Source organism: Marmota flaviventris, chromosome 11, assembly GCF_047511675.1.
Source record: "Marmota flaviventris isolate mMarFla1 chromosome 11, mMarFla1.hap1, whole genome shotgun sequence".
NCBI lineage: Eukaryota > Metazoa > Chordata > Mammalia > Rodentia > Sciuridae > Marmota > Marmota flaviventris.
Window position 1 is genome coordinate 110,272,222 of NC_092508.1, and position 16,204 is coordinate 110,288,425.

At 35.2% G+C, this 16,204-nt stretch overlaps 1 protein-coding gene across 1 annotated transcript in view; it reads right to left on the reverse strand.

Moving 5' to 3' along the window:
- Nckap5 (NCK associated protein 5) overlaps positions 1-16,204 on the reverse strand; it is a 777,883-nt gene that overhangs the window by 440,441 nt on the left and 321,238 nt on the right. The window contains exon 4 of the mRNA XM_071619312.1: positions 15,123-15,186. Coding sequence (XP_071475413.1) covers positions 15,123-15,186 — 64 coding nt within the window. The remainder of the gene's footprint in view (positions 1-15,122; positions 15,187-16,204) is intronic.

Consider the following 16,204-nt stretch of genomic DNA (forward strand, 5'->3'; position numbering starts at 1 on the left):
AACCAATGAATCCTCCCCCTGCCCCAGAAAAGAAAGAGAGCCTGGGTAGGACCATAGAATAGAAACTGCAATTAACAGGAGTTAGCAAATAAATATCAGATAAACTTTTTCTAAAAAGCTTCAAGGTTGAATATGCTGGTGATTTTACTCAGAATCCCTAGGAAGCTCCAACTAAGCATCTATCTGTCTTTTCTTTTCTTTCTTTTTTTTTTTCCCTTGGTGATGACCTTTCACTGAATCTTCACCTGGAAATAAATAATAAGCCAGAGAGAGCGTGAAGACAGAATCCCACCACAGTGTGAGCGTAGTGGCCATGGAAAGCTAAGGGCAAAGCTATAAAAAAAAAAAAAACTCCTGAAATATTAGAGGCTTCCAATAGACAGAGGCAGGAACGGGAAGCCACTGAGGAAGGATCCAGGAGACCTAGAGGGAGCTGCTGTGAGGAGCATATGCGCAGAGCTTTCTAAAGAGTCTGGGCACACAGCACCTGATGCCCTCACTGATGACACTTCTACAGCCTTTAATGCTGCTCAGAGGGCATCAGGGAACAGTCCTTGAGGCACAGAAAATCTGGCAGTGGGATTAACAGCAAAGAGAACTTCACAGTGAATTCCCAAAATGCCATCAGGAGCGCTTGTATAGCAGAGCTTATGTGGGCTCCCATGTTTCCAGATGGGGTCTTCTGGATAATGCAAAGGCATTCTCCAGGGCCCTTATCGTGTTCAGATTCCAAGCCTTGCTGAAGGAGAGGTCCTGATCCTGCCTAAGAATCACTTGAGGGTTCTGCTTCCAGGACTGATGGAGCAAGAATACTGCAGGCTGTCCCTCCCACTGAACACAAACATAAATCCTTGACGGGATGCATTGAACAGCTTTCTAAGGACCCTGCTTTGTTTTGTGGTGCTGGAGATTGAACCCAGGTCCTCACACATGCTAGGCAAGCACTCTACTACAGAGCTACATCCCTGGCCCTTCTAAAGCCTCTGAAAATAAATGGTAGCAGGCATACTCAAGAAGGAGAACAGAATTAAGAGTTCCCTGAGCTAGCCATGAGTTCACCATCTTTCCCCTCTCTGGTATCACCTTGCCTGGACTCATATATGGACCAAGTCTCAGAATCATACAGCAGGTGTGGACAGAACCAGCTCCAGGAACAGCTCCTTATCTACTCTGAGAAGCAGGTAAGAGAGCTTAAGGGATCATAAGGACTGAGGACATACTGTAACTAGTTATTTTTTGTTTCCCTTTCTCCCTTTCCCAGCCCTTTCTGCACTGATGGTGACAGCAAAAGGAGGGTCACTAAGATTAAGTACTTAAAGCTCTGAAGGTGCTTTTCAGAAAGTTGTGATTACAAAAGTGAGAGGTGCCGACCTATTGCTATTTTCTCCTATCTTCTGACTGCTGAGCTACACACATAGGTGCATTCATGGGAGGTGAGGAGAAGGCAAAGTAAAGCCAGGTCACAGGGAGGCAGAAGAGCCCAGGAACAATTCTACAACACTGTGATGAACACCTATGTTCATCTCTCAGCTACACATGCACAGATGTGATCTCAACAGCCTACGCCGGCTATGAAGATTGAGCTACAAGGACCAAAGCCAAATCACAGACTGGCCTCGGGGCAGTGCACACCTGGTGGGAATCCAATCAGTACCGTGAACACTGTGAAAGGAAACCCAGGAACATGGCCCACAGAGGGCAGGTCAGAGCCTGAGGCTGAGTCCAACCTGGTCAACTGCCAGCTAAAACAACTCAGAATTCTCTGATGTAAAATCTCATGATGTAACATTCAAAATGCCTGGCAGACAGCACAGAATTACTCACCATTGAAGAACTCAGGAAATCTTAACTCATGAGGGAACAAAAAAGTCAATCAACAGATACTAAGCAGAGATCATAGAACATTTTTAAATAAAGGATTTTTTTTAAAAAAAAACCTTCCTTTAGAGAAGAAATTATAACTTCTTTTAACAAGAAATGCAAACTGTTAACACAGAAGATATTAGCAAAGAAACAGAACAAAGGAAACCATTAAAACTGAAAAACAGAAAAAAAAAATCAAAATAGACACTAGTCTGATTCAGTAGTGGAATGTAAATGATCAAGAATCAATGAATATGAAAGTTATTAACAAAATTTATCCAATGTTACAAAGAAAGAAAAAAATCAAGAAACGCAGGAAATATTCATGAAATATTAAGTCTAGCTTTTATAACATTAGAATTTTAGAAAGGCAAAAAGGTGTGGTATAAATATGCATATATTTGAAGAAATAGTTTGATGAAAGAGAAACTCTGATTCAAGAGCTCAGTGAGCCCCAAGACAGGATAATTTCAAAGAAATCCACATCCAAACACATCATAATCACAATGCAGAAAACTAAAGACAAAATAATAATAATCCCAAGAATGTCAGAAATAGAAATTGTGGTATAATACTAATGACCATGAGTTTCTCATTAGAAATTATTAAAGCTACAAGAGAGTGGAACAATTTTTGATGTTCTGAAGAGAACTACCAACAAATAACTTAAAACAAAATTTGCAAAAAGTTTCATCTATTAGCTTCAATGAACATAAAATAAGTAGGGTTAAGTTTAAAAATATGAAGTTCAAGATCTCCAGACAACTAGAAAATATTGCTCAAAGATATAAAGGAAGGGGCAGGGGTTTTGGCTCAGCAGTAAAACGCTCGTCTGACTCGTGTGGGTTCAATCCTCAACACCATATAAAAATAAATAAAATAAAAGTACTGTGTCCATTTTACAACTAAAAAATTTCTTTAAAAAATACTAAAGAAGATCTAAATAAATGGAGGTTTACATCACGTGTAAGGATTGAAAAATTTGATACTGTGAGATATCACTTCTGCTCACATTGATCTGAAGATTCAATGCTATTATAAACAAAAATCACAGGAGGCATTTTAAGGAAATTGACAACCTGATTCTAATATTGACATGGAAATCAAAGGGACTTAGAATAGGAAAAATGTCTTAGGAAGAGAAAAGAGTTGAAAGACTTATACTACCTTATTTGAAATCTTATAAAAATCATGATAATCATAAAATAGGTTATTTGTACAGGATACAAAAATAGCTACAAAGAATAAAAGTGAGAGTTCAAATATAAATTTGTTCACATAGAGGCAAATGGTTTTCAACAAGTTACCAAGAAGATCCATGAAAGGAAGTTTATTTATTTTTTTTAAAAAGTATACAAGCATATGTGAGTGTCTGTAATTTTAATAATGGCAAAACTGGATCCACATCATAGAAAACATTAAGTCCCACTGGATCATGTGTCTACATATAACACCCAAAACTATAAAGCTGTGTGTGTGTGTGGGTGTGGTGCTGGGGTTTAAACCCAGGGCCTTGTGCATGCGAGGCAAGCACTCTACCAACTGAGCTATATTTCCCAGCCCCAAAACTATAAAGTTTATAGAAAAAGTGCAAAATAACATTTTTATAAACATAGAGTAGGTAAAAATTCTTAAAATACAGAAAGCACTAATTGTCAAAGAACAAGTAATAGATCTTCAATATTTAAATACTTCAGGTCATCAAAAGACACCATTATTTAAAATGGATAGGCAAAGCAAAGAACAAGAAGAAGTTAGCAAGACATATTTTCACAAGTATTGAAAATATATATTTAAAAAAACTCACACAACTAAAAGAGAAAAGTACCCCCTGAGCATGCAAAGGAATTTAGCAGAATCACACATTAAAAACTCAAAATAGATCATGATTGTACATACAAGGACTAAAGCCATAACCTAGAAGGAAGATCTTTTTGACCCGGTTTTAAACAATGCCTTCTTAAATAATTTATCAAAAGTAAAACAATGGGGGGGGGGCTGGGGTTGTGGCTCATCAGTAGAGCCCTCATCTAGCACGTGTGAAGTGCTGGGTTCAATCCTCAACACCAAATAAAAATAAACAAATAAAATAGAGTTATTGTGTCTATAACTAAAAAAAATATTTTTAAAAAGTAAAACAGTGAAAAAAATAAATTGGAGCTTTTCAAAATTAAAAATAAAAAATCCTTATTTTTTTTAAAAGGACACCATTGGAAAAAAAGTGAAAAGAAAACTAACCAAATGGGAGAAAATAATTACAAATCAAATATCTAATAATGGACTGTAATATCCACATAAAGTATGGTCCAAGAATTTCACAGCTACCTTATTCATAAAGAGTAGAAACAACAAAAATATCTGTCAAAAGGAAAATGGATAAACTAATTATAATATTTTCGTTTTAAATGGACATTAAGTGGATGAAAAAATGCTCATTTATTTTACCATATAGGCAGAGCACATCAAAACACAACAAGATCACCTTGCATATAAACTACAATGGCCAAAATCAAATGGACTGATGATTTCAAATGTTGGCAACAAAACCAACAAAATCTCTTTCATTTTGCTGGTGGCAAGGTAAAACAGAATACTTTGGAATACAGAAGAGCTGTTTCTTTTAAAGATAAACCTACATTTACCCTAAGATTCAACAATTTGGGGTGGGGATATAACTCAGTGTAGGGCATTTACCTAGCATGTGGGAGGCCCAGGGTCCAATCTCCATTGTCCTACCATCATGATTCCCTGCATAAAGTATTCATAATAGCTTAATCCATAATAGCTAGAAACTGGAAAATATTTAAATGGATTTGTATCAATAGAATAGATTAAAAATGCAACACTACTCAGCCAAGTAAAGGAATGAACCACGAATACATATAATGACGTGAATAAATCTCAGCGTTATGCTATGTGGAAGATTTAAGACACAAAAGAGCCTGTGCTTTAGATTTCATTCACCTGAAACCCAAGAATCAATTAAACTGGATCAAAATTAATAGGATCGATTCAATGCAATTCCTGTCAAAATTCCAGTTGACTTTTTCCCTCTGACATCAACAACTTAATGCTAAAACTTGTGTGGAAATGCAAAGGGCATAGAATGACCATCAAACCTTAGGAGAGGGAAGAACAAATGGGGGACACACACCTCAATTTCAAAACTTATTACACAGTGGTACTTGTGTTACTTGATTACTATTGCAATCAAGGCAATGTGCTAATGGCATAGGAGAGATTGACAGATCCGTAGAAACCCACGGAAATAAACCTTTGTATTCATGTCAATTGATTTTCAACATGACACCAATATAATTCAAAGGAGAAAACCAGTCTTTCTAACAAATTGTGCTAGGCCAAATGGACAACCCCATGCAAAAAAGTGAGGTCAGACTCTTCAAATCACACACAAAACTCCAAGTGGACCACAAATGTAAATAAAAGGATTGAAACCATAACCTTATAGGAAAATCTTTGTGACCATGGGTTGGGCAATGCCTTCTTAAATAAACTACCAAAAGTAAAAAAAAGAAAAAAGAAAAGAAATCGGAGCTCTTCTAAATTAAAAAAAAAAAAAAAAAGTTCAGTGTTTTTAAAGGACACCATCAAAAAAGTGAAAAGAAATAGGAGAAAATATTTACAAATCATATATTCAATAATGGACTGATAGATCCACAAATAGTATTACCCAAGAATTTCATAATTACCTTATTCAAAAAAGGTGGAAAAAACTCAAATATCTTTCCAAAGGAAAACAGATTAAATAAACTGTGGTATTTTCATACAATGAAAAAAACAACTTAGCTGTTGTTGTTGTTTTTTTTAAAAAAAAAAAAACTACTAATGAACACAAAACATGCATGAATCTCAATAACATTATATTGAAATACAGCATGCAGACATGAAAGAAAATTGTACAGTACCAGTTACATAGAATTCAACAGAAGGCAGAATGAATACAGTATATCAATAATTAATTATGCAGAGGTGGAGGTAGGATTGACAAGAGTGAAAAGGCAACTTTGGTGATGAAAATATTCTACACCTCAATCAGCTGCGGGTGTCATAGTGAATCTAAACTAACCAAATTACATAGTTAAGACACTTGCATCTGACTTTGAAATTTTACTTCAGATTTTTAAAGAATAACAAAAGGAGAGTGTCATGCTTCATGGTGTCCTTTCTCACCTTCACCCTACTTCAAACACAAAACAAAGCCATTCTAGCCACCAGAACCATGAGACTTATTGCTGAAATAAATTGTCTTCTGAAACTTCTGTCCTGTTGGAGAATGAATGGAACATTCAATTAAAATTAAAATATTTTAATCTCCTCCTTGATGTCTTTTGCAACACATTGTTCATTCAATAGCATATTATATAGTCTCCAGGTGTTGAAGTATCTTTTATTTTTTATTTTATCATTGATTTCTAATTTCATTCCATTGTGATCTGATAGAATGCAGGATAGTATCTCTACCTTTTTTGTATTTACTAAGAGTTGCTTTGTGGCATAATATATGGCATATTTTGGAGAATGATCCATGTGCTGCTGAGAAGAAAGTGTATTCACTCATTGATGGATAATATACTATATATATATATATATATATATATATATATATATATATATATATATATATATATAAATCATTTAGGTCTAAGTTATTGATTGTATTATTGAATTTTGTAGTTTCTTTGTTTAGCTTTTGTTTGGAAGATCTATGCAGTGGTGAAAGAGGTGTGTTAAAGTCACCCAGAATTACTGTGTTGTGGTCTATTTGACTCTTGAACTTCAGAAGAGTTTGATTGATGAACATAGATGCTCCATTGTTTGGGGCATATATATTTATAACTGTTGCTTCCATATTTGTGGTAGAATCTAAAAGCTGAATTGGAAAAAAGGTAGAAATTTCCCTAAATATGATGGTGGACCTGGGATATTCCAGGTGTTACTTGACCTGGACAGGGGAGTGCTACATAGTAATGTTATCTTTGACAACTAATTATATCCTTGAAAGAATCCTGGGGCAATCTGAAGTTTCCAAGGCCATCTACCTTTTCAAGCACAGTTCAATATTGCACTAATTCAGCTACATAATCCACAGCATTATTCTGTGGATTTCTCTACAAATTACTAGTATTTTATCTCCTTTTGTTGATTTTATATGTTGCAATAAAAATGGCATTTAATTTCATGTTATTTAACCTTTTGTATGATAGAAGTTATCACCTTCTCTGTCTGATCTCCATCTTTTACCTTCAGTTTATGACACCGCAGTTATGCTCAGACATGTATTTGCCATGTCCAGGTCATAGAAATAACACATCTTCTATTATCTTCTTCTTATTATTCCCATCATTCTGTTGATGGTACTATTTTTAACTTCAATATTTTAGTCTAAATTCACTTATGATCATTAGCGATAAAGTATTTTTAAAATTCAGAGAGTATTTCAGAAAATGCAATACTACATTATTCCATCCAGTGTTACCATATTTTTTAAAAATCATGTATGTATTTTATTAAAAAATTAAATAAATCGATACAACTTAAGACCTCTCCTCCCTAAGGTATTCATTATAATAAATTTGAAGTATGATATTCCCATACATCTTTTTTTTCCTAATGTTATGCTTCCGGCATTTATCCATGTACACACATGCAAATCTAGTTCATTTTAACATCTGCATATTATTTCTCTGAATAAATCTTTTTATTGCCCTGTTCTACTTGACATTGTTTTTACTTTTTCTTATAAAATGGAGCTAATGTGTACAGTTTTCTATGAACTACTTTGTATGTATGTTAAAAAATTCTCTAGTATAGAAATATAAAATGGAATTTCCAAGTCACAAGCAATTTGGACTTCAACTTTACAAGATAATACAAAATGGATCTTCTAAATATTTAAATTAGTTACAATCCCACCAACAGTACAGAAGAATTTCAATGTCTACATATCCTTGCCTAGTGGAGTTCTCAACCTTCAAAAATCTTTCCAAATAGATAGACAAAGGATTTTAATTTATCATCTGCATTTTTCTGAACAAGAAGCTTTTCAGCATTTACTGATCATCATGCTACTCTGCTAGCTTCTATTTCAAATATCATATTTTTTCATTTTGTTAATGACATCTTTCTTAAACAAACATTTTTATTTCAAATGTATTCAGATGTATCTATCTTTTCCCATTATGGTTTATGCATTTTGTATTTAAAAAAAAATCCTTTCTTATTTATACATCTCATATTCCCCTACATTAACTCAGAAAAGTTGTATATTTTCACTTTTAATTTTCCAACTTTTGATTTTTACAAAATTCACTTTTCTCCATGGTATTTGATAGCAACTAAATTATACCATCTGCTATATAAATTGCCACAGTGGCCTTTTTAAATTGCCCATTCTCTTCTTCCTAGTTTGTAATTCTACTTCCATTATCTCCCATATACACAGGTATAATTCAAGGCTCTCCATTCTATTCTAGGGTTGATTTGAATATCTTTTCCCCAACATCACACTGTTTCAGCAATAAATCTTCATGCATGACAAAACACAATATACGCATTATTTTTCTTTAAAACCATATCATATATGGTGAAACTTTTTTTTTCATGCTAGTATCTGTATTTGCTAGATAAATTCCATGAAAACCCTGCTGGGATTCTGATTGTCATCACATTGAATGTATACATTATTCAGATTGGTATCTTCATGGTAGTGAGTCTTCCCTTTCACAAGTATGGCATAATTTTCCACTAATTTTGGTCTCCTTTTAAGCCCTTTAATGATTTTTCTCCATCAGTATCTCATAACATTTTGCCAGAGATTTATTACTACATCCCTTTTTTCCATGTTTTAAATATTTTTTTAAATATACTTTATAAGGATTGATGTAGGAGAAAGTCTATTGATTTTTTTTCCATTCATTTTACATTCAACAATCTTCAAAAGCTTCTGTAAAGATTCCCTGAGATTTTTTCTGTTTACAGAGTGACTGACAGCAAATAGTACAAACTGCCCCTCAACCCTTATACCAATTATTTGTCTTGCCTTACTGTGCTAGCCAAGACAAGAACTTCAACAGAAGCAGTGACAGGAGACATCCTAGTCTGGTTATGGATTTTAAAAGGAATGTTTGAATACTTCATTATTAAGAACAATGTTGACTGAAGATTTTTACTGGGCATCCTTTTATCAACTTAAGGAAATAAAATTCCACTACTGCATTTTATTAATGTTTTTTTTTCCCCGAGACTACTGGAATTGTGCTTTGCCTCTTCATCTATTATTTTTGCCAATTGTGTTGATGATATTTCTGGTGTTAAGCAGACATTACAACCCTGGAATAAAAACTACCTTACATAAGCTTTATAAAATATGTGAGTTGACACTCATTATTCATGTTTTCAAATTCACTTGTCCATTAAAAGGAGCCAGATTTCCTTGGAGAAATACTGATTCTATGACAGGGGCATGAAGCATACAAAGTGAGCTTACAGAATCTTGTAATTATAGAAAGAGAGTGTTAAGAAGAATTAAAAAAAAAAAAAAAGTAAACACAATGATGGGAATCTGTCAGAGAGACTGACTCAAGAAGCCAATAAAAATGCTCATAATAGTCAAAGTTGGAATCATTTCCGTTAAAAAATAAATAAAATGGTATTTGTTCATAACCCAAAGTATAAAACAAACATCAATGCATTCATGAATGTATAAATAAGCAAGGGAACAAATAAAGTCATGGGGAAGAAGAGAAATGTACCATGAAAGAATTCAAAAGAACTTATGTAGCTATTACCCTCGAGAAGGTAGGATCACTCTCCACTCCTATGTGTGGGCTACACATGGTGAGTTGGTTTCAAAGAGTACAAGATAGAAAACGGTGGAAAAGTAACTATATAGTAGGGAAATTCAACAAAACCTACCTCACCCACCAGACCAACATTCGTGTTAACAATGAAATGTCATGATGACAGTGTATACTCTGGATATGATGTGACTAAAAAGGGTATTTTAACATGTGAACTACTTCGCTGAAATACAAACCAAATCATGAGAAAAACATCTGATAAATGCCAGTGAGACAAATGCCAAAAACAAAACAAAACAAAACAAAAAACCCTAACCATTATTCTTAAAACTATCAAGGTCATCCAAAACAAAGAAAATCTGAGAAATTGTTGAAAACTAAAGAAGCTTAAGGAGACACAAAAATAAATGTTACATACATCATTGACTGAGACCCTGAAACAACAACAACAAAAAAAGGACATTAGAATGATGGAAATCTGGTGAAATATGTAGTTTATTAACACAACATATCACATTGGCTCATTAATCGTGACAAACGTACTAGTGTACTAATGTAAGGTCTTAATAGGGGAAACAGGATATGGGGTACATGGGAATGTTTTATACAACCTGAAATTTTTTTCTGTAATGAGTTTATTTTTAAAAAGTGAGTAGGGGATATTCTTTTATTTATTTATTTTTTGGAGACCAGTTTGTATAACAGTACTTTAAATGGAAAAATATCAGCATTCCCATTGCTGACCTCGGTTAATATTAACTTTGGGAATACTAGATAAGGTTAAAGATAGTAAAGGTTACATTGTTCAGTAATGATGCTAGAAAATTAATTATCAGTTTGGTTAAAAAAAAAAAAAAAATCTTTCCGATCCTTACATCATGCCAAGCATTACTACCTAGAATTTGTGAAGATTTACATAGAAAAAAACCCAAAAATTATAAACATAAAAGATATAATATAAAAATATAATATAAAATATATAATATAAAAGATAGTGAGAATGAATGAATTGATACGCTTGGGGTGGTGTTTTAATCAGCTTTTTCATTGATGTGACCAAAATGTCTGTCAAGAACAAGGAGAGGAGGAAAAGTTTGTTTGGTTTACAGTTTAGAGTTCTTGGTCCATAGATGGCAATTCCATTGCTCCAGCCAGGCAGAACATTATGGTAGGAGGGTGTGGTGGAGGAAATCAGCTCAAGATTTGGCATCAGGAAGACAAGGGAAAACTTGCTCACCAGGGACAAAAAGTAAACCCCAAATGTATACCCTCAGGAACCCACTTCTTCCAGACACACCCTACATGCCTACACCCAGTTAATCTCTATCAGGGGATTAATGCACTGATTAGTGCATTTTTCCTCTACACTTTCTTGAATTGCACACACACACATGAGTTTGGGGGGGACAACTCATATCCAAACATAACAGGTGAAATGAATATTTTTTTATCCATAAAAAAGTTAAGATGACATGGAAGTTTAAAGACAGAACAGAACTTGTAGTACACTGAGCCCGTGGAATGGACCACAAAATGGAATAATCTCACAGAAGGAAGATGAAGGATCTTAGAGAGTTAATGCAAAATAACCAAAGTATGAAAAATACTGGTGAGAGCTATTTCTTGAAAGTGAGAATGAAGGAAAAATAAATAAATAAAGCATTCAATATGCTGAAAGTATCCTAAAATTAATATCTGAGATAGTCGAACAGAATCACAAAGAGAACTGATAAAAAGTAGCAATGTATCCAAGGTAACATCATTAACCACCAGTGGAGATATACACTGAATCCAGACCTGCCTCACCCCAAGCTCTGGTTTTAATTCCACATATGTGTTCAGCTAGCCACGAAAAACGATCCTTTCTACATGCAATGTGTAATCCAGGGTGGTATCCCAGATCAGAAAAGGGGACATAGGTGGTGTAGGGCATGATGTAAAGTGGGGCATGTTGCATCAGAAAAGAGGAAACTTAACTTGCTGGCTGCTACCCGCTTCCCAGTCCTGGGGCCACGTGTGGCTAAGAGAGCACCTAGGGATTAGCCAGAAGGCATTGCCGTGGGTTGTGATGAAGAATCGGACCACCTCTAGGATAGGCTCAGAACCCTTCTGCCCCCACAGACATTACTGCCTGTAGGATGGGTGTAGATGTAAATTCTCCACACCCTGCTGACCTTTATCCTGATTGGCTCCTGTACATTATATTAGCTGTGTATGTTTTCTCATTAAAGGAGATCCTGCTTTGACAGTTCTCCCTGGCGCTTCTGCTTGTCCTCCAGGGGGGGAGGGCTGAGTGCAGGCAGCCAGTCGACCTTTACCTTTCATGGCCTGTCCTGGTCAGGGCGTGCTCCCCCAATCTTTCCCACAGGTCAGGAGGGAATTGGGGGCTAAAAACCCGGACCAGGTGGGAAAACTGGTGAAACTCTAATAGAGATTTTGTTTAATAATAATATACCAATATTCATCACCATGTTGACATTTATCCCACAGTTATGTATGGTGTTAATGTTAAGGCAAACAATAGGCAAGTTCACAATGCTCTGTAAATCTAAAATTCTTCTAAATAAAGAAATTATTAAAACATTAATTTCTCAAAATGGTGCCTTGGAACAGTCTGAAAACATATAAGTGATGAGATCTATTACACAAAAGCAAATTTTAAAAAGAGCACATTTTGCATTAAGGACTTTGATTATAACAAATTTATTGATGATTTCTAAAAATAAATATCTGCCTCAATTCATTCATATGGCTTTTTAAGTAAACCTTTTACATATTTTTTCCCATCCCATTTTTTCTTTCATGTGGAAAAACAGAAAATGGGGAACAGTGGTTTTTGAAAGCATAAGGTGATCTGGTTGAGGCAAACTCTCCACTTCTGCTAAAGATGAAACAGAAGTTCCACAGAAAAATTTCTAGCAGCAAGAATTAAATTTAAAGGATTTTAACAGAACTGCCTTGTTTTAGGAGCTCTCAGATACTTAAAGAACGAAGACTTTAGAAATCAAGAATTGCAGGAGCAGAAAAGCTGAAACATAAAATTAAATTACAAAACTCAAATGATTGTCTATATAAGGAAAAAAAGAAAAATGAGAAAGGAGTAGAAAATAAAAGTAATGAAAGTTAGAGATGATGGTGTCTCAAAAGAACTGAGGTATAATTAATGATGGAATGGGAAATGACAGGGACATGAATGGCATTGATCCATAACATGTCACTGCCTTGTCCCTAGTTTCCCAATGATTCCTTTCACAGAAAGCATGCACCAGTGATTCAGGGGGACCTGAGGGGCTGACTCCTCTGCTCCCATCTCTTCTGACTTTCTCCTCCAATTTCCCCTCTCTTGGAATCCCTTGCAGCCAACCTTGCCCACACAGTTCCCTGGGCTCTGGCCCACCTTTGTATTAACTAAGCTGCCTGCTTGGATATCCTGCCCTCCTCCAGATATCCCTGGGGGAAAACTCCAATTCCTCTTCAAGATTTGCTCAAATATTAACTTTTCAGTGATTCATCACTATGCATATTCTACTTAAAATGGTAAGCCCCTAGACCCCCAGATCTCCCATTTTGCTGTTTTATTTTCTCATACCTCCTTCCACCAGCTAACATTTTAATCATATTGGATATCTGTTTACCCAACCACTGCACTATAATAACCAGATTTTTGCCTGTTTTAATCACTACTGTTTTTGATAGTACCAGGCATATAGTAGCTGCTCAATAATTATTTTTCCAATATATCAGTATAAAATTGTCATTTTCAGTAACATCATTAAAATACAGTAAGAGAACATGGGTAACTCGTAACTTCTACAAAGTCAGCTTCTTTCTATCTGTATATAGATTTTCTGCTTTTTGCTTTTGTTTTCACACTGAACCATTACTTCTATCGTGTTTTAAAAGAAGGTTTTGTTTTTGTACAAGAGTAGACATTTATCCATCTGCAATCATTTCAAATCAGGCACATTCAATATCAGAGTCAGAAAGAGTGAAACTTCATTGTTCCAAGGTATTTGCTTTTCTGAGCTTCAATAATATTTAGTTATTACCATAAAAAAAAAGCTGCGCATCATAAAACCTTTACATGGGCAAATGTTTGGCAGCATGATCCACTGAGCTAAGGGAATCATAAAATTTCAACCTCCTCATTTTCAAGATGAGAAAACCAAGACCTAGGAAAGGCACCTCCTCAATTCAATTCAAGCATAGCTGATGAAGTGGTAAGCAGGAGCTCATCCCAGAGGACTAAAGTATTAACAGATCGGCCTTGCCTGTCAACATTTCTAAATGCAGACAGAACTCTAGATTGGAAATGTTCAGTTCACCATTCAGCTAGATCTTTATTTTTTCCAACTTATTTTTCCATTTCATTGCTCAACGATGTTTTGAGTAGCTGCTTCAAATTGCCTGAACATTCAAGATTCTTTTTGCATTATGATCAATAGCAAAACAAGCAATGTAATCACCTTCCCTAAGATTTGGGCAAGTTCTCAGGCCACTATACCTTACAGAATCCACTTAGCATTCAGCCTCTCACTCCAATCTTGGGAGAAGTGAGAGGACAGTATATTTCACAAACTTCTTACTCTTTCAGTGGATGCATTATCAATTTACCCCTACAAATCAAATGGAAACAGCCTTTCAGGGGCTGAAAATGTGTCCGTTCTCTTTAAAAAAAAAAAAAAAAATCTTCAGCTGAAAAATTACACACATACCACTGCTTTGTCATAAGTGGGGAAAAATAAGTTTGGTGTCATATTTTCTTCTCAGAGGTAGCAATAGCAGTTAATCTACACACATGCATTCCCTGGGTACTGGAGACAGTCGTCTCGGATATTATAGTGTCACCTGGGCAAATACTTTGGCAAAGACAGTCTATAAAATGAAGTTGCTAGGGACCAAAACAACCACATTGATTTTTAGTACAATTCAAACCACAAGGAAACATCCCTTTTCTAAATGGCACAAGCTGAAAACGACAGGGAGAAATGTATTGCAAATAGTGGAGAGAAGGAATAGAATAAAAGACAATTACATTAGCAAGCATCTTGGTGCTTTTTTCAGTTATTTGTTTAAGGTCAGAGAACTAAGAGGGTTGAATTATGTTAAACATCCTTATCTGAAAATCTAAGATTACTCATTTATGGACCTTGTGCTCACAGCTGGAAGCCTGGGCAGCCAGTGGAGCTTTTCGAAATAAAGCATTACAAGCCTTTGAATATTTGAACATTTTTTTCAAAGCCCAAGTAGTTTTCCTGTCAATTAATCTCTTTTTCTCTGCAAATGATAGAGCAGCCTAAACTGCACTATAAATGTATAATTTACCAAAGAGTCATTAAGTTTGCTGCAACAAATATTTTGCTTAGTATCTTTAAAAGGACAAAATGACCTTGAAGCCAGAGACCTCTGAACAAGAGGTTCAGACCAGTCAGGACTCACCATGGCCCCCTGGCTTGTTCTCTGGGCAACTTCTCGCTGTAGTCGGGCCACAGCCAACTTCTCCCTGGAGAAACAAAAGTACAAAATGAGTTGACCATTCCCAGGGTAGAGGCGATTCCAGAGTGGCTGTGAAGCATTCCTTGGAGATCCCCAGAGGAACTCCCTCCTTCCTGTCCCTTACATCCTCCATGATACTTTCTATAAATATTTAAAGCAATTGGCCATTAGTGCTTTACTTTCATTCAGTGTTATAAGAGAGAGATTTTTTTTTTGCCTTAGATTTGTAATAACCATATTAAGGTTGAATACTGAATAAAAGCTCTGCTTTAAGTTAATTAGCATATATCCTTTATACATACATTTCCCAAGGCTGAAATTCTTCAATTGTTCTTCCTGTGTCAACTTTGCTTATATGTTTTTAATCATCTTTGTTTTGTTATTCTACACCAATATCACATTTTAAAAAGCAAAGAAAACATAACTTTACAGTGTTCTTAAAATAATAATAGGAAACCATCTGTTACAGAGGCTTGCTATGTAACACTCTCTATGTTGGGCATTTTACCTGATCTCATATGAGCCTGACAACTAACCTACATTCCATTAGCCCAGTTTTATAAAAGAGTAAACTGAGGGTAACAGAGGCTGTGTAAAAAAACCCGAAGCCCTATCTGTCATGTAGTAGTTTTAGGATAAAGGTTTAGATTTCCTTACTTAAAAGCCTAAATAAATCATTCTTCAGGGTCTAGGAAACATGAAAAATGTAGACTTAAAAATCAATTTTAATATTCTCAGTTTAACAGTGGGGTTCATTTTATATTCCTTATAATTGAAATTCTGAGTTTAGATACCTGAACTGGGGAGGGGGGGTTCTTCTTAAATAGTGGTTAACATAGAGGCGGCTTCTTCTGGAAATCCCCAAATCTTAGTTTTATCAAGGATTTCTCCTGAAATCCTTTGAACACTGTCAATATGTGAAACTATTTGAGTGATATTTCATCCCTTAATCTGCCCTCTGCACAGGATCAGTTCCATGCAAAACACAGAGGAGGCTGCTAGAGTCCCAGAGGAGTGAAAGGATT